The 25,059-nt window shown below is 51.5% G+C and overlaps 1 protein-coding gene across 2 annotated transcripts; it reads left to right on the top strand.

Moving 5' to 3' along the window:
- The first annotated feature begins 342 nt into the window (after positions 1–342).
- LOC122673024 (L-gulonolactone oxidase) lies at positions 343–23,905 on the top strand. 2 transcript variants are annotated; one of them, XM_043870548.1, is made up of 12 exons: positions 343–509; positions 1,490–1,591; positions 3,656–3,781; positions 5,017–5,111; positions 5,490–5,581; positions 7,638–7,831; positions 15,715–15,822; positions 16,607–16,683; positions 18,888–19,037; positions 19,844–20,008; positions 22,065–22,155; positions 22,923–23,905. In XM_043870548.1, the coding sequence occupies exons 1-12, from the start codon at positions 507–509 to the stop codon at positions 23,049–23,051; spliced, it is 1,332 nt and encodes a 443-aa protein (XP_043726483.1). In that variant the 5' UTR covers positions 343–506; the 3' UTR covers positions 23,052–23,905. The 2 variants fall into 2 exon arrangements, with proteins under 2 accessions (XP_043726483.1, XP_043726484.1); XM_043870549.1 differs by having other exon boundaries at positions 345–509; positions 5,490–5,580; positions 7,646–7,831.
- The last annotated feature ends 1,154 nt before the right edge of the window (positions 23,906–25,059 follow it).

Genomic DNA, 25,059 nt, shown 5'->3' with positions numbered 1-25,059 from the left:
CCCCCGCCCCACCCCCCTACAGCCACCAGCATCCCGTCCTGTCTCCCTGCAGCAGTGGGCGGCCTGGGGAAATCCTCCCCCAACTCTGACAAACGAACTGACACACGGGCCCCAGGTCACGACCTCCCCTGATTTGTGGCATCAAGGACTCAGTTTCAAGGCCAGGGGTCCTTCAGCTCCAGAAAGCCCCCAAAGACCCTCCTGGGGTCAGAGCTCAACAGCTTTTGGGGAAAAACCGGCCACCCTGTGCAGGCTGCGTCCCCACCTGCTGCCTGAGAGGGGCTGATGGGCAGAGGGCTGGCCCAGCGGCTGTTTGTCTGGGTGGAGCCTGGCGTCACACGGCTCATCTGCCTCCGGCGGGCCCCTCTGTGCCTCCCTGAGCCTCTGTGTTTGCTGTCACCTCACTGCTTCCAGCCTCTCTGCTTTGCCCCAGGGCCCTGCTGCCCTGCGCCCTGCTCCCAGAGGAAGCCGGAGTCAGCCGAGGCCACCGACCCACCACTAGAGCCATGGTAGGGCCAAATGGCACCGCTGGTCCGGTCAGTTCGGCCGGTCAGCCCCGCCGGCTACATCCAGACTGAGCCCGTGAACCTAGCTTGGGGCAGGGGGGCAAAATTGGGCAGGTGTGGGGCTGAGGGGTGGCCACAGGGAAGCCTTCAAATGGGACTCGAGGCTCTCAGGAGCCGCTGGGGCGCTGGGGAAGGGATAGAAGAGGAAGGCCTGGGTTGCGCTCCTGTATCTTTCCTGGGTGGCTCTGTGAGCTTGGGGAAGTTACTGCACCTCTCTGGGCCTCAGTTTCTGCTCCTGAAAATGAGCGTTGATATCATCCATCCAGTGGTATCGCTGTAAGGCCTAAAAAGGTATGACGTGTGGAGGAACCCAGGCACACAGCAGGGGTCCCTCAAATGGGAATCCATTTCCCAGGGCTCCCTGCTTGGCCTCCAGGCCAGGAAAGGCTGCCATGGAGCCTCCCAGACGTGCCCCTTCCTGCAGGAGAAGACTGGCCGGAAAGCTGAAGGCCAGTTTCCTTCCTTCTTGGGCCACCGGGCCAGCTCATGCAGCCCCTCCCCCATTGTCCTACTCAGCCCAGTGCACTTTGTATTACTGGGTCCTTCAGAGGGGTCACCACACCGGAGCAGGAACCCAAATACTGCTTTCTCCAGCAGCACCCCTGATCTCACCTCCCTGCTTCTCCTAAGAGTGCTGAGTTTTCTGCATGATCTGCCCAGCCCCCCAGCCGCCTCCCTCCGCCATGAGCTGATGGAAGAAAATGGTAGCAGGAAGCCCCCACATGGCCACTTGGCTTCAGAACTTCTGACATGTGTTTAGGCTTCCCAGGGGCGCAGAGGGGTGACGAGGGCAAACCCAGAGGCTGGCTCAGCACCTTGGCCGCAGCCTCCCGTCTCTACAATGTCAGGGCAGTGGAAGGATGGGGGTCAGGCAGTCTGAGACCACTCACTGGAGGTGACCCAGCTTTTGTCCTATCACATAGGTCCACGGGTACAAGGGGGTCAAATTCCAAAACTGGGCGAGGACCTATGGCTGTTGCCCGGAGATGTACTTTCAGCCCACATCCGTGGAGGAGATCAGAGAGGTGAGTATCTTGTCTCAGAACAGTGCCTGATGGTCCAGCCACCAGACCTCCAGTTCCATCCGGATCAGGAATGTGGCTCAGAAATGCCCCCAGAGAGGAGGCTGAGAGGAGGACTTCCCGGCTAAGACCCCCATCCCCACCCCAGAATTGCTAGCCGGGCAACAGCACCATGCGGTTGCCTCCAGCTGAACTCTACTTTCACATGACCACCTGGGGTGTCCACCAGTGACTGCCCGATTGTTATTTCTGGCTCAGGTCTCTTCTCTGAGCTGCAAATTGGCATATGACTTCTTTCATCAGAGACATAGCAAACTTTGATGCCCCGAAGGATGTTTTTGATGTTTGTTTGCTTTCAACCTATTCTATTGCGGTCTTCCTAACTCTGTACCAACCACCTGGTTGCTCAAACTAGAAGCCAGGAAGTAGGTCACTGTCCCTTCTTTACCCTTATCTGACTTCAGCAAGTCCTGGCTTGGAAGTTTCTAGAACCCACCTCCTTCTCTCCAACACTGGTGTCACAAAGCCCCGGCCACCACCCCTTCCCCACCTGCCATGGCCCAAAATAGTCTCACTGATCTCTGTCCGACTCTGTGACCCCATGGACTGTAGCCCACTAGGCTTCTCTGTCCAGGGGACTTTCCAGGCAAGAATACTAGCGTGGGTTGCCATGTCCTTCTCCAGGGGATCTTCCTGACCCAGGGATCAAACCCGCATCTCCTGCTCTGGCAGGGGGATTCTTTACTTTTTTTTTTTTTGATTCTTTACTTTTGATCACAGGACAGACCAAGCATTTTCCTACCTCTGTATCTTAGCCCTTGCTATTCCCACTACCTGGAATGCCTGACCCTTCACTTTTCACAGGACCAACACCTTTGCATCCTTTAGCACTCAGGGTAAATCACCTCCTCAGAGACTTCCAGACCACTTCATCTGAGGATGTCCCCATCTTCTGCATCTCAGCTCCTTGCTTATTTCTTTCACTGCATTCAAAACCTGCAGCTGTTTCACTGACATGAACTTTTTCATGCTTTTTTCTCTCTCCCCCATAAGGATGTAAGGCCACATTTTTCCTGTTTTCCATTGCATCCTTAGCACACCTAGCCCTTTATCGGGCACACAGGAAGCACTTAATGAATATTTGTTGAATGAATGAGTGAATGAATGAATGAATGAATGGACAAGACCCAACCTCTGCTCTTAAAAGGCTTAACCCTAAGACAGTTTGCATAGGACTAACCCAGAGGATGCAGATGTTTCACTAGTATTAGCAGAGCACAAAGAGGGGAGAGATTCACATGTCTGTGAGCCTGTGCATGCGTGTGTGTGAGGGCCCTCAGAGGAGAGTGGTGGAAATGACATGGTCACCACTGGTGACCAGCACCACCTGCTTCATATCTGTGGTCTCACCTGTCCCCATCCATACCTGTGAGGTAGTGATTATTAGCCCAATTAACAGAAGGGCAAACTGAGTCTCAGAGAGGCTTTGGAATTTCCCCTTGTTATTAAATAGTATCAGAGCCAGATTTTAAATCCAGATTCGAAGCCTCCAATTTCTTTCTTTCTTTCTTTCTTTTTTTTTTTTTTGAAGCCCCCAATTTCTCAAGCAGAAGAATGAAGAAAAATGATCACTGAGTCAGCCCGGAGGATGAATAGGAGCTCAAAAGGGAGCTGGGGTAGGGCAGTGGAAGATGAGGGGAGGACAGGTGAAAAATGATCAGAGTCTTCAGTGGCTGGGGGTGGGAATGTTTGAGGAGCAGAGAGGGCAAAAGAGGAAGGCTAGGAGGTGGAATGGCTTTGAATGGATCTGAGGGCCTTGAATGCCGAGAAAACAGGCTTCATACTGAGCTGAGGGCTGAGGTCCTGCGTGCAAAGGTTGTTCTGAGCCGTGCTGGCCTGCACCCCGCTCACTTCCTGGCCCTTCTCTCTGGCACTTTCCCGGAGTGGCCTGCACGGCGGCCTCCAGCCAGGCAGCGCCTGGGGGACTGGGGGTGCAACGCCTGGGTGGCCCAGCTGCCTCGCAGAGAAAGGCCTGGACTGAGGCTGATGCAGGTGCTGCCTCCACAGGTGCTGGCCCTGGCCAGGCAGCAGAACAAGCGGGTGAAGGTGGTGGGCGGTGGCCACTCACCCTCAGACATCGCCTGCACTGACGGCTTCATGATCCACATGGGCAAGATGAACCGCGTGCTCAAGGTACCCGGAGCTCTGAGCTCTCTGCCTCTGCTGCACCCTGACTCCAGGGTGGGGGTGGAGGCTCCTTTTCCCTCATGCCTCATCCCCTCCTGGCCTTTGAGTCCCAAAGTGACTCCCACCCCATTCCCGGTCCACTTGTGATCATCCACACTCCCCACAGGGCCTGCCCTGGACTCCTTCAAGCCTCACATCTGGTCTGTGTGCACCCTTGTGGCCACAGAGAGGATGTCCACAAGTCAGGCCCCCAAAGGTGGATTCATGACAAGTCCAGGATTTGCACTTAACTTGTTCTGCATATAGGGAAACTGAAGATCAGAGAGGGGGCGGTGACTTGCCTAAGGTCACACAGCTGACCAGCGGCAGAGCTGGCTGCAGACTCGGGAGTCTGACACCAGCCCTGTGCTGGGATACATTCATTCAGGCGGCTCACACCCTCCCCTCCCCCGCCCACAACCAGGCGCCTGCCAGGGATGGGGGAGCAGGCCGTGCAGGGCTCCTGTTCCCACCCGACAGGGCCAGCTCCTCTCAGCTGTCATTTTCGCCTGGTACCCGCCCCTCCAGCTCTGCTAGCAGAGATTCTAGATTTCTCTGTACTATTTATTTCCTGATTTGCTCAGGCCAACCATCTCCACCCCGTAGAAAATGCTCTGGTCAAAACATCAGTCATGGCAGGAATTAACTCTGATTGCTAATTAGTGAGGACTGGGCTCTAGTAATTGATTTTGCCCAGGCTCTGTGCTCAGGGTCGGTGAAATGTGTGTTCTGAAGTCCACAGATGTGAATTCTTATCTCTGCCGATGTTTGTGTGACCTTGGGCAAGTGACTTAGAGTCCCTGAACTTTAGTCTCTATGCTGTGAAATGGAAAGACTGCTCCTCCCCTCTCTTCCCCACCACCCCCGGGCAGCCAGGGGGGTCTCAGGGCATAGAACCACCCTCCCACGTGGCTGAAGAGACCTGGGCGCCAGTCCCAGCCCTATGGTGACCTTGAGTAAACCTCTTCTCTTCCCTGCCCCTTATTTCTTTCCCCTGTGACTAGAAGGGTTGCACAGGACAGTCCCTGAGCCCCAGCACTCTAGGGCTCTGCCTGCACCCCCTTTTGGCTGCCTGCAGCAGGAGGCAGCTTGGGCTGACTGTGGGCTGGGACAGACAGGCTCGTACTCACAGCCTTGCATGGCTGCAGGACGAGGGCTGGGTGACTGCCTAGCTCATCCTAGCCTGTGCCGGTCTCTTGCAGGTGGACACAGAGAAGAAGCAGGTGACCGTGGAGGCCGGCATCCTCCTGGCTGACCTGCACCCGCAGCTGGACAAGCATGGCCTGGCTTTGTCCAAGTAAGAGCCACCTCGTCCATTCCCAGGGCGGGTGCCAGTGATGACCATCGCTCCCCACCCTGACCTCAGCCAGACACTCAAGGATCTGGCAGGGGCCAGAGAGGAGCACGTTTTAGGATGCACCTGTTTCTCTGGATCCCTGTCCCATCCCCACAGGGCACCCATCTCCCCATCCCCGGTGTCCAGGGGCCATTATATGAGAATAGAAAGAAATTGTTGTTTAGTTGCTAAGTCATGTCTGACTCTTTGCAAGCTAAACTGGGGACGAGATTCCCAGGCAGGAGATGGACCAGCTGCTCTGCTCTGAGGGGCCTCACACCACAACCCTGGGAGGTATTGTCCCAGGAAGCCTGACTGTGTCCCTCCTCCTCCCCCCAGCCTGGGAGCTGTATCAGATGTGACCGCAGGTGGCGTCATCGGGTCTGGAACCCACAACACGGGGATCAAGCATGGCATCCTGGCCACACAAGTGAGTTCACTTGCTTCGATGCTGACCACCAGGGAGAGGGGAGGATGGGTCAGGGCCCCTTCACCCTTGTCATCGGTGCTCCTGACAAGCAGGCATTCCAGGATGGTGTCGGCAGAGCTCTGTGGGGGCCTTGAACACACCTGGGTCTCTCTTCTGATGGAGACTCTGCAGGACCCTCCAGAAACATTGTCTCTCTGAACTTCATGAGTCCCCAGCAGACACAAGTGACGAAGCCACCCCCGTGTGAGTTGACACAGTTCCTCATCTCTGGGGAGCTTCCTGGCCACCCTGGGGAAAAGGGCAAGCAGACCAAAGGGTTCCATCCCCAGGGAAAGCTCTGAATTGGAAGCCAGGCAGGGCGAAGGGCCTTTCCAAGTCAGCAAGTTGGGGAGGAGCCAAGAAGGAGCCGAGCACACAGGCCTGGGATCACACCTGACCTTCACCCAAAAGCTTTTAAGATTATTTTGATGCGGACCACTTTGCTTCCCTGGTGGCTCAGACAGTAAAGAGTCTACCTGCGGTGCAGAGGACCAGTATTTAATCCCTGGGTCAGGAAGATCCCCTGGAGAAGGAAATGGCAACCCACTCAATACTCTTGCCTGGAAAATCCCATGGGTGGAGGAGCCTGGCAGGCTATAGTCCACGGGGTTGCAAAGAGTCTGACAAGACTGAATGACTTCACTTTCTTTTCTTTCACTTTTTACAATCTTTATTGAATTTGTTACAATATTGCTTCTTTTTTATGTTTTGGTTTTTGGTATGTGAGATCTTAGCTCCCCAGCCAAGGATAAAACCCCCTGCCCTCTGCAGTGGAAGGCAGAGTCTTAACCACTGGACTGCCAGGCAAGTTCCCACCCAAAAGTATTTCTTAAACTTCATGGGAATCCAGTATGGGGCACAGGTTTGGAACTCAGATGTGGGCCCAAATTTATGACCCTCATTTCACAAATGAGGAAACAGAGAGGTTAAGTCACACATCCAAGATCACACAGCTGGTGAGTCAGGGCCCGCCTTTATTATCGCTGGACCCCGCTGCTGTGTTTCACTGGCCAGCGCTCAGCTCAGCCCCAGATCTCCAACAAAGTCTATTTGTTTGTTTTTAATAAAGATCATCCTAACGCCCTCGCTCCCACAGCAGGCCACTGTGCCCCACTTCTGCCAGTTTCTCTTCTCTGGTTCTGGTCGCTGTTAATCAGAATTAGTTCAGCTTTATCTGTTCTCTCACCCTGGGCACCCTGCCACCAACTGCACATGTCAAAAGCAATTTCCGTCCCAGTGAGCAGATAGCAGAGTGTGGACAGGGACTTCAGCAGGCAATGAAGAAGGGTTCCTCTGGAAACAGGGGCCAAGGGCAAGGACAGTGATGTTCATCACCTGTCTCCAACTGGGCGGCCCACTCTGCAGAGCCCAGAGATTCCGAGTTTGGTAGGGTCAAGTAGGGGATTCTAGACCCTAAGGCAAGGGAGAGGTCCCCAAATGAGAAAATGGACTGGACTGGCCGAGATGGTGCTCAGGAGGGCAACGAGCAGACAGCCTGCAAGGGTCTCTGGTCCCCAGGGCTGCGTGTTGGGACAGCGGGGCCAGCTCCCCACCCACGGATGCAGGCACACCCTTTGCCTTTATGAGCCACTCACTTCCACCCAGGGCCTCGTGGCTCTTTGGAGCTGATCTCATCTTAGCTCTCTTCCAGGCAGAGGACAAGCTTGCTGAATCCTGACTTTGAAATCCACAGGATGAGCAAGGCAGCTGGGGGAGGGCAAGCCACTGGGGTGCCATGGAAATGCCTGTGATGGATGGGTCCCCTCCCTGCTGAGGGCTGATGCCACCCAGACACAGCCCCCTCACTCCATTTCTCCTCCTACCCTCCCCCAAGACTGAGGCTCCCTCGGGCTGGGATTGGAGACCTAGCTGGGAAAGCCCCCAGGGCCAGATACATGGTGGGACTCATAGCCAGATACATCTGGGAATCGGAGACACTGGGCCTCACTTGCAAGGGCAAACAGGGAAGTGAGGGCTTTACCGGAAGCCTGGGGATACTGAAGCGTGGTTCTTCTCCCACCGCCAGGTGGTGACACTGACCCTGCTGACGGCCGACGGGACCATTCTCGAGTGTTCCGAGTCCAGCAACGCAGAGGTGTTCCAGGCCGCGCGCGTGCACCTGGGCTGCCTCGGAGTCATCCTCACAGTCACATTGCAGTGTGTGCCCCAGTTCCACCTGCAGGAGACCACCTTCCCCTCAACCTTGAAAGAGGTACTGTCTCTCATTCGCCACTGTTCAGCCTCAAAAGAGAAATGGAGGACATTAATAAGTCATGCTCCTCTGAGCTCTGCAGGTCCCCAGAATGGGGCAGTGAGCTGACCTCACCAGCCCTTCTTTGACCCCAGAATACTGTGGCAGTATCCCTTTGTGAGCAGGTCAGGGGAGCTCAGAGGAGCTGGGTGATAAGAGGCAGAAAGGATGGCTTCTGATGGCAATGTTTTTTGAATGAATGAAAATCCGTGTTGGTTAGCTGGAAAAATGGATGATTGGATGGATGAATAAATGGATACATGGATGGATGACTAGATGGACAGATGATCAGATGGATGGATGAATGGATGATGGATGGATGCATGGACGGATGGATAGCATGCAATAGACCAGAAATGCCTGATAAGCATGGATCTATCCCTGGTAATTGCTAAGCTACAGGACTCAAATCTATGGTTCCAAGTTCCTCAGCATCTGAGCTCCTCCATAGTCACCTCACCATTCAATATGAGTAGACCCTCTGCACAGATGGAGTTGGTAGTGATGTGAACACTACTGGCCCCACATAGTTATGGTGGAATTTGGGGTCAGACTGAACGCTGGCAGTACCACCCCCAAGCTGTGACCTTGAGTCAGCCATTGAACCTTGCTGAACCCCAGTTTCCTCATCCAAAAACAGTAAATCATGTTTACCTTAAAGTATTGAACCTGAGCATTAAATCAGATAACACTTGAAAAGTACCTAGTTCAGTACTAAAATATGCTCCTCAGGGTACCTAGGCAGTGAAAAATGGAAAGTACTGTTATCTAGCATCTGGTCTAAAAAATCCTTACCATTGGAATTTCTAATACATTAAACCTCACGGCAAAGGTTTTAAATGCAGAAGGTCCTTTATGCAGAGGCATGGTGTTTGATGGGGCTTCCCTGGTGGCTCAGCGGTAAAGTATCTGCCTGCAACGCAGGAGACGCAGGAGTTGCAGATTCAATCCTTGGGTTGGGAAGATCCCCTGGAAGAGGGCTTGGCAACCCACCCAGTATTCTTGTCTTGAGGATCCCATGGACAGAGGATCCTGGTGGGCTAAAGTCGGTAAGGTTGCGAAGAATCAGAGCCAGCTGAAGCAACTGAGCACACAAGCACACATCGTGTTTGGTGGGACTTTAGCCCCAGAACTCTCCACTGGTGGCTGAACAAGTGATTCCAGGGATGCTCTTGGGCACGGGTCCCCATTCCCTGAGATCTAATGCCTGATGATCTGAAGTGGAGTTGATGTAGTAATGACAGAAATAAAGTGCACAGTAAATGTAATGCACTTGAATCATCCTGAAACCATTACGCTGTCCTGGTCCGTGGAAAATTTGTCTTCCATGAGACCAATCCCTGGTGCCAAAAATGCTGGGGACTGCTGGTCCAGGGGATGCGGCGCTGATTCCTAGAGCATCGATGCTGAGCACATGTGGGCCAGTCTTGGCAAATGAGTTGCCTGATGCTTTGGCCCAAGAAAGGATTACAAGGACATTTCGTGGAATTGTTTGGCAGTGATACTGTGTGGCTAAGCCAGCGAGCTCCAAAAGGGTAGAACCAGTCCACTTGGAGCCACCCCAGACTCTGAGCCACCTCAAGAGCCTGCTTCAACTAGCCACATCCCCAGATCAGTGTTAAGGGGCTGATCTAAGCTTCTTGTTCACTCCGAGCAGGCCCTAGCTTCAAATATAGTCACATGCCAAAGATGAGGGCTTCTACATGTTGCATTTTAGATCAGTGCAATTCCGTGCAAAGCAGAGGTCAACACTCCCCTCAGCGACTGGCCGGGAGAGTAGACGTGGTCACCCATGCAGAGAGGGCTTGGGTGAGGAGAGAAGGGAGCCTTAGTGCCAAGTGTCCAGGACAGAGCAGCCAGGCGAGTCCAACGCTGTGAGGAGTTGGGGAGCAACACCAGGGTCTGGTCATCAGGAGATCACTGCTGACCTCAGTGAGCATGGTGTCCATGGAGCGGCGGGCAGGTTAAGGGGTCAGCATCTCAGGCAGAGAAAGGAGATGGGCAGAGATCACCTTCAACCAGAAAGGAACCACCTTCCGGCCTCTCACTTAGGTCAGAACTTGTTCATTTTTAAGCTGAATAATTTGACCCAGAGATAAAGAAATTGCTTCTTTTGCCAGTAGGATTGGCCCCGGGGCTCCTACCAGGACCAAGCCCTTCAAACTTTTGGAGCCTTTTTATTTTTTAAATTATTTATTTGTCTGCATCAGGTCTCAGTTGCAGCATGTGGGATCTAGCTCCCTGCCCAGGGATCGAAACTAAGTCCCCTGGATTGGGAGCGTGGAGTCTCAGCCACTGGACAACCAGGGAAGTCCCTTCTTTGCCGTTTTAAAAGTAGGGTCAGATTAGATGAACCCTGAGGTCTTTTCCAGCACTGACATTACTTGGATACAAAACTGTGCCCCGCCTCATCGCCCCACCCTGGAGACAGAGGGTCTTTCTCTCACCTGGAGCATCTGGGGATGTTGAGTCTTACCCCTGGGGAGGGGCGTGAATCCTGGTGTGGAGTCCCCCATCACTGCCCTGTGACCCCCAGCCCCTCCCTCGAGGGCTCACAAGGCTGGATGCCGCGCCGCCTCCTCTTCTGTGAGTCAGCAGGTCCTCTGTGGATTCTCTCCCTCCCCTCTGCACAGCTCCAGCTGCTCTTCCGCCCGGAGCTGCATGGGTCTCCACCAGGCCCATCATCAGTGTCCATTGCACCCGTGGACAAGCCTTCCCTGCCCAGTCTCTGGCCACAGACAGGGACTGCGCAGAGGGCGGGTGGCATTTGCAACCCTATGATTTCCTCCCAGGGGCATGTGCTGTCCATGGCCCTGCATTCAATTCTCTTTTACCCTCTCCGCTCAGAGCAGCCTTTAAAGGGCCCCTTCAAGGGGCTGGGAATGCTTGGGAGGAAGAGTAAGATGCAGGTGGGAAGTCGAGTCCCAGGCTGCTCCTCTCGGAGGAGAGCAGTCCAGAGAGGAAGGAAAGAGGACCGATCAGAAAACTGTCCCCGGAGCAGCTTCTCCTCACTCTTGCTCCCCTTGAATGTTTTCCTTCCAAAAAGAAAAATGATGAGACCTCATTTCCAGGAGCAGGCAGGTGCCTGAGAACCAATGTATGCTTAGTCACTTAGTCATGTCCGACTCTTTGCAGCCCCATGGACTGTAGCCCACCAGGCTCCTCTGTCCATGGGATTTCCCAGGCAAGAATACTGGAGTGGGTTGCCATTCGCTTCTCCAGGGAATCTTCCCTACCCAGGGATCAAACCCAGGTCTCCCACATTGACAGCAGATTTACTGTCTGAGCCACAAGAAGAATTTATTAAACACCCACCCGCTCTGAGGTTTTCCGTCTCCTGCCCACCCCCATGCTGTGTGTGGTCCATCTCAGACGCAGCTCCCTGCTTCCCAGGTCTGATTCTCTTATCTGCACCTCAACACAGCTTCTGAAGGCTGCTCAAAGCCATCTGAGGGGAAGGAAGAGTTGGAATCAGTGCTTCTGGGCAGAGGGGCCAAGAAAGGGGCGGCCTCCCTAGCTTCTTATGACAAGGTCTCAGCATTCCCAACTTTCTGCCATCTAACTGGTATGAAATCACAGTCACCGAGAAGACTGGAGGATTTTGGAAACGGCTGTCAACCTCTGCCCTTTATGCCACGCAAACCATAATGAGATGTGAGAAGTACAGCCGCTGCCTGGATCACTGCCTCCCCCAACACTGCGGGAAGCAGGGTTGCTCCCTGGGACACACCGACCTCACCAGCAGCATCCCAGTGCCCGCCACTCTCCTGGGCGGCCGGCCACTGACGCCTGGGCAACCCCGATCATGGGACAGGGAGCCCTCAGCTTCTGCTCACAGGCCTGGTGATCAGTCCTGTGAGTCAGTTCAGTAGCGGGGCTAATTTTGGAGGGGACGGAACCCTCTGGAACCCCTCCTGCCAATGACATGCCAAGGAAGACATTCCTCTGGGGCACACCCCCTTTGATGGTGCTCCCAGGAACCACCAGTCAGACTGAGGAAACATGATCCTGGGGACCCTTCTGCCCCAGATAGGACTGTCCATAGGCCCTGAAGAGAGTCACAGTGGGATCTGTCCAGGGCAGGGGCTCCATCTTTCAGTGACCACGCAATGCTCTGGTAGGGACCGCAGAGGGCACAGAACTGGAGTGTACGTACGTGCTGTCCGCCTCGAGGAGCTTAGAGTTTCGCATGGAGGGAAAGATAGGCCTTGTCCCTCTAAAGCAGGGAGGAAAAGAAACAACAGATGCCAGGGGACAGGCACAGCGTGTGGTGTGAAAGTGGCTCTCATGGCTCCATTCTGGGTGGGAACCTGGGCTCCCAGAAAGGGCACTGTTACTTTACTGCTAAGATTCTGGGCAACCGAGGATGGCCCTGGAGGCTGGGACAAGAGAGAAGGGGGGATCTTCCGCTCTCTCAGTCCCATCCTCCAGGCAGAGCTCCAGACCATGTTCCCTATTCTCCCAGGAGAAAGGGTTCTGCCCAGAGGTGATGGGCCATGGGTCCATCACCCAGTCAGGGTGGAAGTGATAGTGACAGGGACCTGGTGTTTCTTGCTGAACTTTTCACGGGTCTACAGCCCAGCAGAAGAGGGCCTCCTCTTCAAATAAGGAATCATAGGGCCCTTTATTTTCTTAGACTCCAAAATCACTGTGGACAGTGACTGTAGCCATGAAATTAAAAGACATTTGCTCCTTGAAAGAAAATCTACGACAAACCTAGACAGCATATTAAAAAACAGAGACATCACTTTGTGGACAAAGGTCCATATAGTGTTTTCCCAGTAGTCATGTATAGATGTGAGGGTTGAACCATAAAGAAGGCTGAGTGCCAAAGAATTGATGCTGTCAAATTGTGATGCTGGAGAAGACTCTTCAGAGTCCCTTGGACTGCAAGGAGATCAAACCAGTCAATCCTACAGGAAATTAACCCTGAATATGCATTGGAAGAACTGAAGCTGAAGCTCAGATATTTTGGCAACCTGATGCGAAGCCGACTCATTAGAAAAGACTCTGATGCTGGGAAAGATTGAAGGCAGGAAGAAAAAGGGATGACGGAGGATGAGATGGTTGGATGGTATCACTGACTCAGTGGACATGAGTTTGAGCAAACTCCAGGAGATGGTGAAGGACAGGGAACCCTGGTGTGCTGCAGTCCATGGGGTCGCAAAGAGTCAGATATCACTGAGCAACCGAACACCAAGAAAGAACCCTGCATCATTTACTGTGTCCAAGTCCCTAGGCCAGCAGCTCTGGGGTGAGGATTTGGGAAACTGGCCCACAGGGAAGATCTGGTTCACTACCTGCTTTTATAAATAAAGTTTTATTGACACACCGCAGTGATCCTCATTCATGTATTGTCTGTGGCTGCTTCCATGCTACCACAGCAGAGGGGAGGAAACAGAGCGCGTAAAGCCTAACATATTTACTATCTGGCCCTTAACAGAAAACAATATGCTGATGTCTGCCCTCGAGGAGAAACCAAATGTGAATGAGATGCTTGATGAATTTCAGGACAGATGTATGCTTCAGTACCTGTAATATACTTCTGGGATGGATGTAATATAAATAAAAACCACTTAGAATGGAAGGAGACAGCCCTGGTGGGGGTAGGGGTGGGGTTAAATTGAGCATTTGAATTACAGTACATCTGAATTCAGATCTGACCCTTTCCACGTGGTCACTTGTGGGCAGTGGTAACAGTACTGGACAGTGTGTGTGGAAGAAGTCCTCTTCGTGCTGGACTGTTTGGGCCCGATTCCATTGGAAATGGAGTGCTGCTGGGGATTTTTGAGCTGTGTCTTGGGATGCTTCCCTGTAGATGTTGTCTGGAAAGATGAAAAATGGGGCAAATTATGAAGCTAGTGCAGAAGAGCCAGTGAGAGCTAAGAAGGACCTGGGCTAAACCACGTCAGCAGGAGCAGACTTTAGGGGAAGGCTGGAGAGCTGTGAGCAGAGATGGAATAGGGTGACCCACAGCCTGGGCTGACGTGTGGCAGGAGAGGTGCGGGATGGCAGCCAGGTCGCTGGAAGGCAACAATGGTCTGCCCATTCCTGTATCTCCTGGGTCCCATCAAGCATCAGTTAACAAGTCAGGGGTCCTCCCCGAAGTGATGACCAGGATCCAGAATTCTAAAATTCCACTGCTCCCAGGCGCTCCAAATGGAAGTTTTAGGTGGGCTCATTCCTTGGTGTTTCACCTCGGTTTTTCCTTCCTTTCCGGTCAGATATGGAAATCACAGGCTGTTTTTGTTGTTGTCCAGTCGCTAAGTCGTGTCCAACTCTTTGTGATCCCATGGACTGCAGCGCACCAGGCTTCCCTGTCTTTCACTATCTCCCAGAGTCTGCTCAACTTCATGTTCACTGAGTCAGTGATGCCATCCAACTATTTCATCCCCCGCTGCCCCCTTCTCCTTTTGCCTTCAAAATCCTAGCAACAGAGTCTTTTCCAGTGAGTCAATTCTTGGCATCAAGTGGCCAAAGTATTGGAACTTCAGTTTCCACATCAGTCCTTCCAATGAGTATTCAGGGTTGATTCCCTTTCAGATTGACTGGTTTGATCTCCTTGCTGTGTTTATAGCTTGTAAACTACTTTCACATCCATGACCTCCCTTGGTTCTCACAACAGTCCTGGAAGGAAAGAAGGAAGGAAGGAAGAAAAGAAGGACAGAAAGCTATTTCTGTCTTGGTTCTACAGATGAAGAGATGCTGCTTCTTGAGACTCACAGCTGGAAACCTGGTGGGGAATAGGGCCGGATCCCCAGACGTGTGCCAGGACTGCTCACATTCAGAACCTAAACTCTCCACTGGGTACATGCCACAAGGCAGGCACTCTACTCAGGAGCTTCAGCATAGATTATCTCATTTCATTTGCACAACTGCCCATGTGTTGTTGGGGGGGGGGGCGGCAGTGAGCGGTGGGAAGCCAAGGCTCCGGGGATATGGATCCAGCAAGGTTGTGCCGCTGGCAAGTCGCCAGGCCAGGACTTGAATCCAGAACTTACTCCAAAACCAGCACTCTCCCTCTCCCTCCCAGCTGCCTGTCAAACCCCAAATCTGCATCTCCTTTGGCTCAGAATTTGTCATGCGTCAGCCTGATGGGTGTCAGGGAGACATGATTTGCTCTGTGACATCTCCACATGTACGGATGAGCTATTCAGAGCCAGACACTTCTGTTCATCTTATTAAAGCCCACTGCGGTGTCAGGGGTTGTGGGAACAAGTGATGATGACAGTGATGCTGACAGTGACAATGTAAGATAGTAGCAGCAGCAGCTTACCCTGTACGGAGCTTACTGTGCTACTCATTGTTCAGTTCAGTTCAGTCGCTCAGTCGTATCCAACTCTTTGCAACCCCATGAACCGCAGCACGCCAGGCCTCCCTGTTCATCACCAACTCCTGGAGTCCACCCAAACCCATGTCCAAGTCAGGATAAACGAGAACTCATTTTTATCCTCTGCATAACTCAATGAAGTCAACCTGTAACTGGATCATTTTAATGTCCATGGCATGCATGTGCTCAGTCATGTCCAACTCTTTGTGGTTCCATGGACGGTAGCCCACCAGGCTCCTCTGTCCATGGGATTCTCCAGGCAAGAATACTGGAGCGGGTTGCCATTCCCTTCTCTAGGGGATCTTCCCGACCCAGGGATCGAAACTGTTTCTCTTGCATCTCCTACATTGGCGGTGGATTCATTACCACTTAATCTCCAGTATTTTATAAGACACATCCCATGCTCTTTGGCAATGTTAGGACCATTTGGGATATTTTCTTTCGATGGGGGACCCTGACTTCCAGCATCCCCACCATCATCCTGTGACCAACACAATCTCTGCTCCTTCCTCAGGTTCTTGACAACCTGGACAGTCACCTGAAGAAATCTGAATACTTCCGCTTTCTCTGGTTCCCACACAGCGAGAACGTCAGTGTAATCTACCAGGACCACACCAACAAGGTAGCCGTGGGCATCTTCCCCACCACCCCCTACCCCCCATGCCCAGCTCCCAGGGCACCTAAAGCCCATTACCATCCTGATGATCGGTGAGAGGTGAGAGGAAAAGCAAAGGGTGAGCATCCCTGAGCATGAAGAGAGGAGCACTAAATGCCAGAGGGTGGAAGGAAGAGGGAAGGTGGTCCCAGTAAGGGTCCGTGAGTCTGTAAGGAGGGATACAGGGGTAGGAGGTCAAAGGACAATGCAGATGTGGGAAGCAGAGATGGAGGTGTGGGCAGGACAGGCTAATGAGTCCTAAGCAGTCAGGACAGACCTCAGGAGCCAGCTAGCGCATCCCACCTTCCCTCTAGCACCCCATCCTTCCAACCCCCAGGGGAAGAAACCCATGGTTTTGTCTCCCCATCACCATGTCCTTGGCAAACAGGCTGCTACTCAGCAGAATAAAATAAAGCCAGCACTTAGGAAGATGTTGACCAGACAAGTCAGGCGAAGGCCAGAACACCTACTATGTGTATGGGGCTGGCATGGGGTTCATAAAGGGTGATTGCCAGACACCAGGCTCATCAGCTCTACAGAGAAGAGACACAGGCACTTCTTGGTCTTGAGCAAAACGATCACATAAGCATGAAACAGAAGGGGACAGGTCATGGGGATCAGCAGTGCCACCAGGAATGAGGCTTTCAGTCATCCTGGCCAGCGGGTCCCCCCTCCCCCAGCACACACACACACGGCTTCTCCTGGGACACTCAGTTCCAGCTCGGAACTGACCACAGACTCTGCTTCCCAGCCGCCCTCCTCTTCAGCCAACTGGTTCTGGGACTACGCTATTGGATTCTACTTACTGGAATTCCTACTCTGGATCAGGTAGGAATGCCACTGTATCTTTTCCCAGCACCTGCCATCTACCGCCGGGGATGTGGTCCATCAGAAGAACAACATCCCACCTTCAGACATGCAAACTGGGTCTGTCTGCACAGTCCAGAGCAGTGAATTCCGATCCTGGGGAGCTTTTTTTAAAAAATACCCATGTCCAGGTTGCACACCCTGGCTCATGGGTGATGTGAACCTTCATATTGTCCAGTTTCTTACCTCCTTCCCAGCCTGAAGTCTGTGCTCAGGCTCAAGCATCCAGACACATAACTATGAGTGATGAGGAAGGCCTCACAGGTCCTTGAGCAGTGACACTATATTCAGCTAAGGCGTGGAATGGCATCTGATAAAAACTTCTGAAATGTTTCATACACATAAATAATATATGCAACACATATGTAAAGTATGTTGCTGTTGTTGTCTGCCACTAAGTTGTGTCAGACTCTTTGAGACCCCCTGGACTGTAGGCCAGCAGGCTCCTCTGTCCATGGGATTTCCCAGGCAAGAATACAGGAGCGGGTTGCCATTTCCTGCTCCAGGAGATCTTCTTGACCAGGGACTGAACCCACTTCTTTTGTGTCTCCTGCATTGACAGGCAGATTCTTTACCACCTGGGAAGCCCTTATGGCGTACAGACATATTTAAACTTATTGTCAAGTGTATCCATCTATTCTTTTATCTTGGATGACTTTGGTGTCTCATTAAAGACAGTGAGTCCAGCCTGGAGGCCATTGCTCCATCAGATGATGGATCGGCGGTGAGAGTGGAAAATGCCCAGCCAGACTTCTCTCCCCTTCCATCACAGCAGCCTGGCAGCTTTATGTGCCTGTGTCTGTGGAGTCCAAGCCAGAAAGTGTCCAAATAAATTGAGCTCTAAATCACAGTGGCCACATCCCGGGCCGGGACGCATGCTCTGAGGGAGCTCCATGGCCTCTGAGTCCCGCCCACATGGCTCTCACTTAGTGGCTTCTGGAAACCACGTCCACTTGGCCTTACCCTTGCAGCTCTGGGCCGCTAGCTGGGCCATGTGCTCAAGGATGCAGCGGTGAAAGCTAAATAATGGATTGGGTCTTGGTGATGTGGCTTCCCTGGTGGCTCAGTGGTAAAGAACCCGCCTGCCAATGCAGTAGATGCAGGTTCGATCCCTGGGTCAGGAAGATGCCCTGGAGGAGGAAATGGCAACCCCCTCCAGTATTCTTGCCTGAGAAATCCCATGGACATAGAAGCCTGACGGGCTACAGTCCACAGGGTCACAGAGAGTCGGATGTGACTTAAGATGCATGTACTGTTGGTGAGAATGTAAACTGGAGAAGCCACTATGGAAAACAGTATGAGGTTCCTCAAAAAGTTAAAAATAGAATTTCTCTTATGACCCAGCAATTCCACCTCTGACTATATCTCAGAAAGAACTGAAAGCACAATTTCAAAGAGATATTTGCACATTTGTGTTCATAACCTAAAAGTGAACATAACTATCCAACTGATGACTAAACAAAATGGGACATATTAAAAAAAAAAAAATGGGACATATAGCTATGCAATGGAAAACTATACAGCCTTTAAAAAGGAAGGAAATTCTGACACAGGCTACAATGTGAATGAATCTTGAAGACATGATGATAACTGAAATAAGCCAGACACATAAAAGGACAAATATTGAGTGATTCCACTTATATGAGGCAGCCAGAGTAGTCAAATTCATAGAGATGAGAAGTATGGAAGGTTGCCAGAGAATAATGGAGGTTGCTGGAGGCTGGAGGGAGGGAGAAATGGGGAGTTAGTTTTTAGTGGAGACAGAGTTTCACTTTTGCAAGATTCTGGAGATCCACTGCTCAGTGATGTGAATATACTTAACACTACTGAACTGCACACTTAAACACTGGTTAAGAGGGTAAATTTTATATTATGTGGTTTTTTCTTTTAAATCACAATTAAGATGAAACACTCTAACATTAAAAACAACCTAGTCATTAAAGAGGGAGAGAAGAATAAAATCTAGGCTAAAATCCATAATTGGAGCCCCGGTCAGCCACAGAGAGAGTGATGCAGGGGGACCTTCACATTCCCTGGAGGGATTTCCAGGCTGCAGATTAGCACGCGTGGCACAGGATGTGGAGAATGAAGCCCTGGTGTGTAAAGGACTCGGTCCACTGCCCGCAACACAGCCAGTACTTACACCCCTATGCCCTGCCCCCCAGCACCTTCTTGCCAGGCCTTGTGGGCTGGATCAATCGCTTTTTCTTCTGGCTCCTGTTCAACGGGAAGAAGGAAAACTGCAACCTCAGCCACAAGATCTTCACCTACGAGTGCCGCTTCAAGCAGCATGTCCAGGACTGGGCCATCCCCAGGTAAGGGCCAAGTGGGCCACCCTGCGGGTGGGTCAGCAACATATAGCTCCCTTTGGGTCCTGCTCACAGCCATCCTACCTGTTATTTCTGGGGGAAACGGGAGTTCTGAGTCCCCGTTCAGTGTCCCTGCACCATTGTGGCTCTCGGGAAACCAGCCATGGGGTCCACTCCACTCTTCCCCACGGGCCCCTCTCCAGCTGTGAGGCTGGGAGAGCAGGTTTAGACTGAAACGTGGGGCTTTGTGGCCAGCATCTGGTTCTTCTGAAAGACTGTACCTGTGTTCAGGCCCTCCGTTAGCACAGCCCACCTGGCAGGCTGGGGGCCTCTTCATGGGGAGGGACCCCCTTGAGACGGAGGCTAGGTCTGTACCCGGCTCACTGCAGCTTCCTCTCTGAACTGCCCCTCTCTGTCTTTCTCCAGGAAAAGGGGGATCAGTGCTCAGGGCTTAGGGGATCCCTCTGTCAGTGTTCAGCGGCTGGGGCCACCAGACTCTCAGGGCTGGACTATTAGAAAAAGTAGGAATCTTGGCATCAGAGTGGCTTGATCCTGTCTGAAGAAGAGGAGGCCAGGGCCTGGGACAGCTGTGGCCAGAGAAGAGCCCGGAGGAGAGCCCCCAGTTGGGCGGGGGCCCTGGGGGCTGGGGTGGGAGCAGGAGGTAGCTCTCTGCTTCCGTGAAAAGGACTTTAAGAGCAGAAGCCATGAGGAAGGGGCTTCCTGGGGGCCGTGCTGAGCCTCATGGGACATCTCCGGAGGCCCCTTCCTCAGGTCTGGGTTCCATCCCCTCTCCCACCCCGGGCCGAGGGCAGAGAGAAGACCAAAGAGGCCCTGCTGGAGCTGAAGGCCATGCTGGAGGCGAACCCCAAGGTGGTGGCCCACTACCCCGTGGAGGTCCGCTTCACTCGCGGGGACGACATCTTGCTGAGCCCCTGCTTCCAGCGCGACAGCTGCTACATGAACATCATCATGTACCGGTGAATGGCTCGCTCGGCGCGGGGCGGGGCGGGGCTGCGAAAGCCGGTAGTGAAGGGGGCGGGGCTGTGGACGCAGGTCCTCCGCTTCGAAGGGCCCCTCCCTCCTTCCCCAGCTTTCAAGGCCAGTTCAAATGCCACCTTCTCCTGGGAGACTCCCCTGGTCTTAGCAGCACTCTTTCTTTCCTTCCAGTTCCAACAACTACCCTTTCTACCTTGTACTGTGTTAATGCGGTCATTAATGTTAATTAATATGTAATATTATTGTTAATTATTTATATATGGTAACTATAATTGTTAATGTTATTATTAATATATACTATTAATTAATATGTGATACGTAATGGGCTCCCCTGGTGGTAAAGAATCCACCTGCCAATGCAGGAATCACAGGTTCGATTCCCTGGGTCCAGAAGATTCCCCTGGAGGAGGGCATAACAACCCATTCCTGTATTCTTGCCTGGAAAATCCCATGGACAGAGGAGCCTGTTGGGCTATAGCCTGTGGGATCACAAAGAGTCAGACACAACTGAGTGACTGAGCATACAGCCAAATGTTAATGTCAATATGCAAAGCTACCCTTTGCAAAACTGATATTATGCTGTCTCATGTGCTGCCCTAGGCAATGACTCTGAGAGCCGGAAACATTGGGTTGAGAAGGACTCTGAGGCCAGGTTTCAGTTCAGCAGAAATGAGTTATGCCTGGACGCGGTAACCCATCTAACCAGCTTCACCGGGCCATAGGCAGACGCCTTATGCTCATACTGTGTTATTGTGTCCTGAATTGGTTGGGCAATGACCTCCCATATGAGGCTTATGGACACACACAGTTTAAGAATCTCATCTTTTCTAAAACTTCCTGCTTAAGACACATCTTTCTTCCTTCCCATCCACCACTGATAATAGTCCTTCCCTGACTTTGTAAAAGACAAACAGACCACCTCTCACCCAGCCTGAATCTTACTATGCTTTATTTCTCCAGTCTGTAAAATACCCCCAAACTCAGGGGATCCCAAGGGACAATTTAAGAGGGTGCAGTCCTGGAGTGGGGTGGTGCGGAAGCCAGAAAAGAGAATTTCAGAAACCCACATCACACAGGAGGCAGCTTATTTCACGCAGGGACAAACTTAGGGCCCGGCTCAGTCCTCAAGCTGTCTGTCCGTTTTGTCCCTGCCTGTGAATGCAAATTCAGAAGCAAGAAAATTCCCCTGGGGCTGCATCATAACATTTGAGTTTTTGCGAGTTCTGACTCTTCTCTGTCAGTAAGTCTGACTTTGCAGCAAGGACTGACCAACTAGGTTACATTGGCCGTGATTTCCACACATCAAATGAGGTGATTCTGATAGAAATATTTATATATCTATCTATATATTTGTTATAAAGTTTTTTGGTATATATCTTTTTTTTTTTTGGTATATATCTTTTAAATAATCTTTACATTAAAATTTTTAAATTTACATTTTAAACTATTTAGATTTAAAATTCAAATCTTTAAAGAAGTATATGTGCTATGCTTAGTCACTCAGTCATGTCCAACTCTTGCAACCCTATGGGCTGTAGCCCACCAGGCTCCTCTGTTCATGGGATTTTCCCTCTGTTCATGGGACTTCCCAGGCAAAAATACTGGAGTGGGTTGCCATTTCCTCCTCCAGGGAATCTTCCCAACCCATGTCTCCTGCGTCTCCTGCATTGGCAGGTGGATTCTTTACCACTAAGCCACCAGGGAAGCCCAGATAAGTGTGTGTGTATATATATTTATACACACACAGACAGGAAAACTGTATTAATTTAAAATTATTCACACTCATACACATGGGGTTGCAAAGTGTCGGACATGACTGAGCGACTGAACAACAAAAATATGGCAACGTTCAGTTGACAGTTAAAATATATGTAAGAGGTTGTGAGCTTTTTCAAAATCCTTCTGAGCAAAAGCTGCAGGCTGCTGAGTCACCGCCATCCCGCCCTGTGGACAAGCGCTGGGCGAGATGCCTGATAACCACGGGTGAGCCCACACAAGACAAGCGCGTGGCCTCACCTCCTCCTGCCCCCTCCGCAGGCCCTATGGTAAGGACGTGCCGCGGCTGGACTACTGGCTGGCCTACGAGACCATCATGAAGAAGGTGGGAGGCAGGCCCCACTGGGCCAAGGTAGGACGCGTCTGTCGGAGCCTCCCTGTGGGTGGGAGCCGGGCAGCGACTGTGAGCCAGGACTTCCACCAGAGGGCGCCCCTCTTCCCTAGGGCCCTGCCGGCCCAGGGCTCCAACCTCGCGGGGAACCCGCGAGCTCAGCAAGTCATAGGAAGGAGGACCTCCACTACCTTAGCCAGACCAGCTTCTCTGCATTCATGTTCCCTTCGAGCTTTTAGTGCTCACCTTTCATTTTATTTAATTCTCGTAGAAACCTTATAAGCAGGATAAGGCAATGAGTCCATTCAGCAGACAGGAAACTAGGGGTCTCTCAGAGATGATGGGACTTACTAATTAGCAGTAGAACTGGGCCAGAGCCCCCTCCACTGCCCGATGGCAAATGAAACGGGAACTTTAACGCTGCATTTTAACCGCTTCCTTCTCTACTTTCCAAGAACTTCTTCCCTCCTGTTTGGGTTCTTTACATTACATGTGTATGTGCATGCATTCATGTTTGTGTGTGTGCATATGTGCACACACACCACACGTGGGTTTCTGCATGAGCCTATATGCATGTGTGCATGTGCATACATGCACACGTGGGTGTGGGTACACGCGTGTGTGCATGCATGTGTGTGAGCGTGTGCATGCATATACCTGCACGCGTGTGCTCTCTGTGTGCCTAGGGATGGGGGATCACACATGCACACACACCGACACAGGTTTGCAGCCCCGCTGAAATGCCAGCTCCAGGAAACAAAGCCTGTTGTCTCCGGTTGCTTCCTCAGGCCCACAACTGCACCCGGAAGGACTTTGAGAAAATGTACCCAGCCTTCAAGAGGTTCTGTGCCATCCGAGAAAAGCTGGACCCCACGGGGATGTTCCTGAACGCCTATCTGGAGAAGGTGTTCTACTGAAGCACAAACAGAAAACAAGCCTAGCCCACCTCATCCCACCTCCAGGCCCACCTCCCACAGGGTTGAAGGCTCAGCATCCCGCTGTCCTGATGGGGAACAGACATCTTCCCTGGGGCCCTCTGCCAGGACACCCACAGCTGCTCTGACCCACAGCAAGGAACCTGGGTCTGGGCATCCCCTAACTCCTTCATCCTTGCAGCACCCCATGTAAGGAAGAGCACCAAATTCCTTTACCTCTCCAGCAGCATCCTCTTAGCCCAAGCCTGCGGTCACCACATCCTGTTCCCAGGAGACAGAGAAGCCCCCAAATGTTCTGCATGTCTAGGAGGACTCGGCCATTCTCACGTTCCACCCGCCCTGCCCACCCTCCTAGGGAGGAGTCCCACCAGCATACGTTTAGACACAGAGGTCGTGTGTGCTATGCTCTGCTTCCTTTCACCCTCAAGCGTCTTTAAGATGCTCAGAGGCATGTGCCCTGTCCTGGGACTGTCCTCTTCCAGGGGGTCCACTAGTCCGCCTGACCTCCCACAGCCCAACCTGCAGCATGTCTATTCCAGGGATGTTTGGAAAGGGGGACTTTCCTTGCCTTCTTTTTAATAAAGGCCAAGAGTTCATTTAGTCTCTGCTCCTTCCTCTCCATCTCCAAGGTAATCCTTTGGGAGCAGAAGGCTCCCTAATTCCCCAGCTTCCCTCCAGGGTCTTGGACTTGCCTGGAAAATGCTCTTCATATTCCTTTTGCAGTTTCAAGTGGCCTCTGACCTCCCACATGTTGTGGCTAGTCTTTCACAAAGTTTTTGTTGAATATCTACAAGGTGCCACGTGCCTTGGGGGAATTAAAAGAACCTTAAGACAGGCTCCTGGATCAAGAAATGTATATTCTAGTCATATATCTCATAAGAGGCTAATATGCAGAAGATACAAAGAACACCTACAATTTATCAACACAAAAACAAACTAATCAAAAATGGGGAAAGGACTTGAATACACATTTCTCCAAAGAAAATATACAAATGGTCAATAAGCACATGAAAAGATGCTCCACATCACTAATCATTAGGGAAATGAAAATAAAATCACAATGAGATGTCACTTTACTTGCATTAGGATTACTCTTTTCAAAACAACAACAACAACAGAAAATAACAAGTGTTGTCAAGGTCATGGAGAAATTGGAATCTGTGTGCATTGCTGGTGAAACTGTAATATAATGGTGCAGCTGCCAAGGAAAATAGTACAGAGGTTCCTCAAAAAACATAAAACATGATCCAGCAATTCCACTTCTGAGCATACACCCAGAACAACTGAAAGCAGGGACTCAAACTTGTTATTTTCTGTTGTTTTCCTATATTCATAGCATTGTTCACCATTGCCAAGAAGTAGAAGCAACCCACATGTCCACTGATGGACGGTTGGATAAATGAAATGTGGACTCATATTCCACATACAGTGGAATAATAGACTTAAGAAGGAAGGAAATTTTGATATATCCTACAATTAATGAGCCTTGAAAGCTTTCTGCTAACTGAAATAAGCCAGTCACAAAAAGACAAATGCTGCATGATTCCACTTATGTGAGGTACCTAGAATATTCAGACTCACAGAAACAGAAAATAGAATAGTGGGTGCTGGGGGCTGGGAGGAAGGGTGGCTAGGGGATAGTTTTTAACTGGAACAGAGTTTCCAGTTGGGGAAGATGAAGAATTCTGGAGACTGGTGATGGCTTCACAATAAAGTGAATGTCCCTGGGACTTCCCTGGCGTCCAGTGGCTAACACTTTGCACTCAGCCCAGGGTGCCCAGGTTCAATCCACACCACACACTGCAGTGAAGACCCGTTACAGCCGTATAAATAAATAAATATTTAAAAATAAAATAAAGTGAATATACTTAATGCCACTGAACTGCACACTGAAAAATGGTTAAAATGGTACATTCTATGTTATATATCTTTCTACACCAATAAAAGTAAAGCAATGTATATTCTAATTCAGGGAAACAAGACTAACATT

This window comes from Cervus elaphus, chromosome 16 (assembly GCF_910594005.1).
Source record: "Cervus elaphus chromosome 16, mCerEla1.1, whole genome shotgun sequence".
NCBI classification, from domain to species: domain Eukaryota; kingdom Metazoa; phylum Chordata; class Mammalia; order Artiodactyla; family Cervidae; genus Cervus; species Cervus elaphus.
The sequence above is the reverse complement of the archived record's forward strand: the minus strand, read 5'-3'. Positions and strand labels throughout refer to the sequence as shown.

Coding starts and splice junctions, on each gene's coding strand:
- LOC122673024 (XM_043870548.1), top strand. Junction 1,592..3,655: donor CCGTGGAGGAGATCAGAGAG/GTGAGTATCTTG, acceptor CTGCCTCCACAG/GTGCTGGCCCTGGCCAGGCA. Junction 19,038..19,843: donor CAGGACTGGGCCATCCCCAG/GTAAGGGCCAAG, acceptor GGCCGAGGGCAG/AGAGAAGACCAAAGAGGCCC.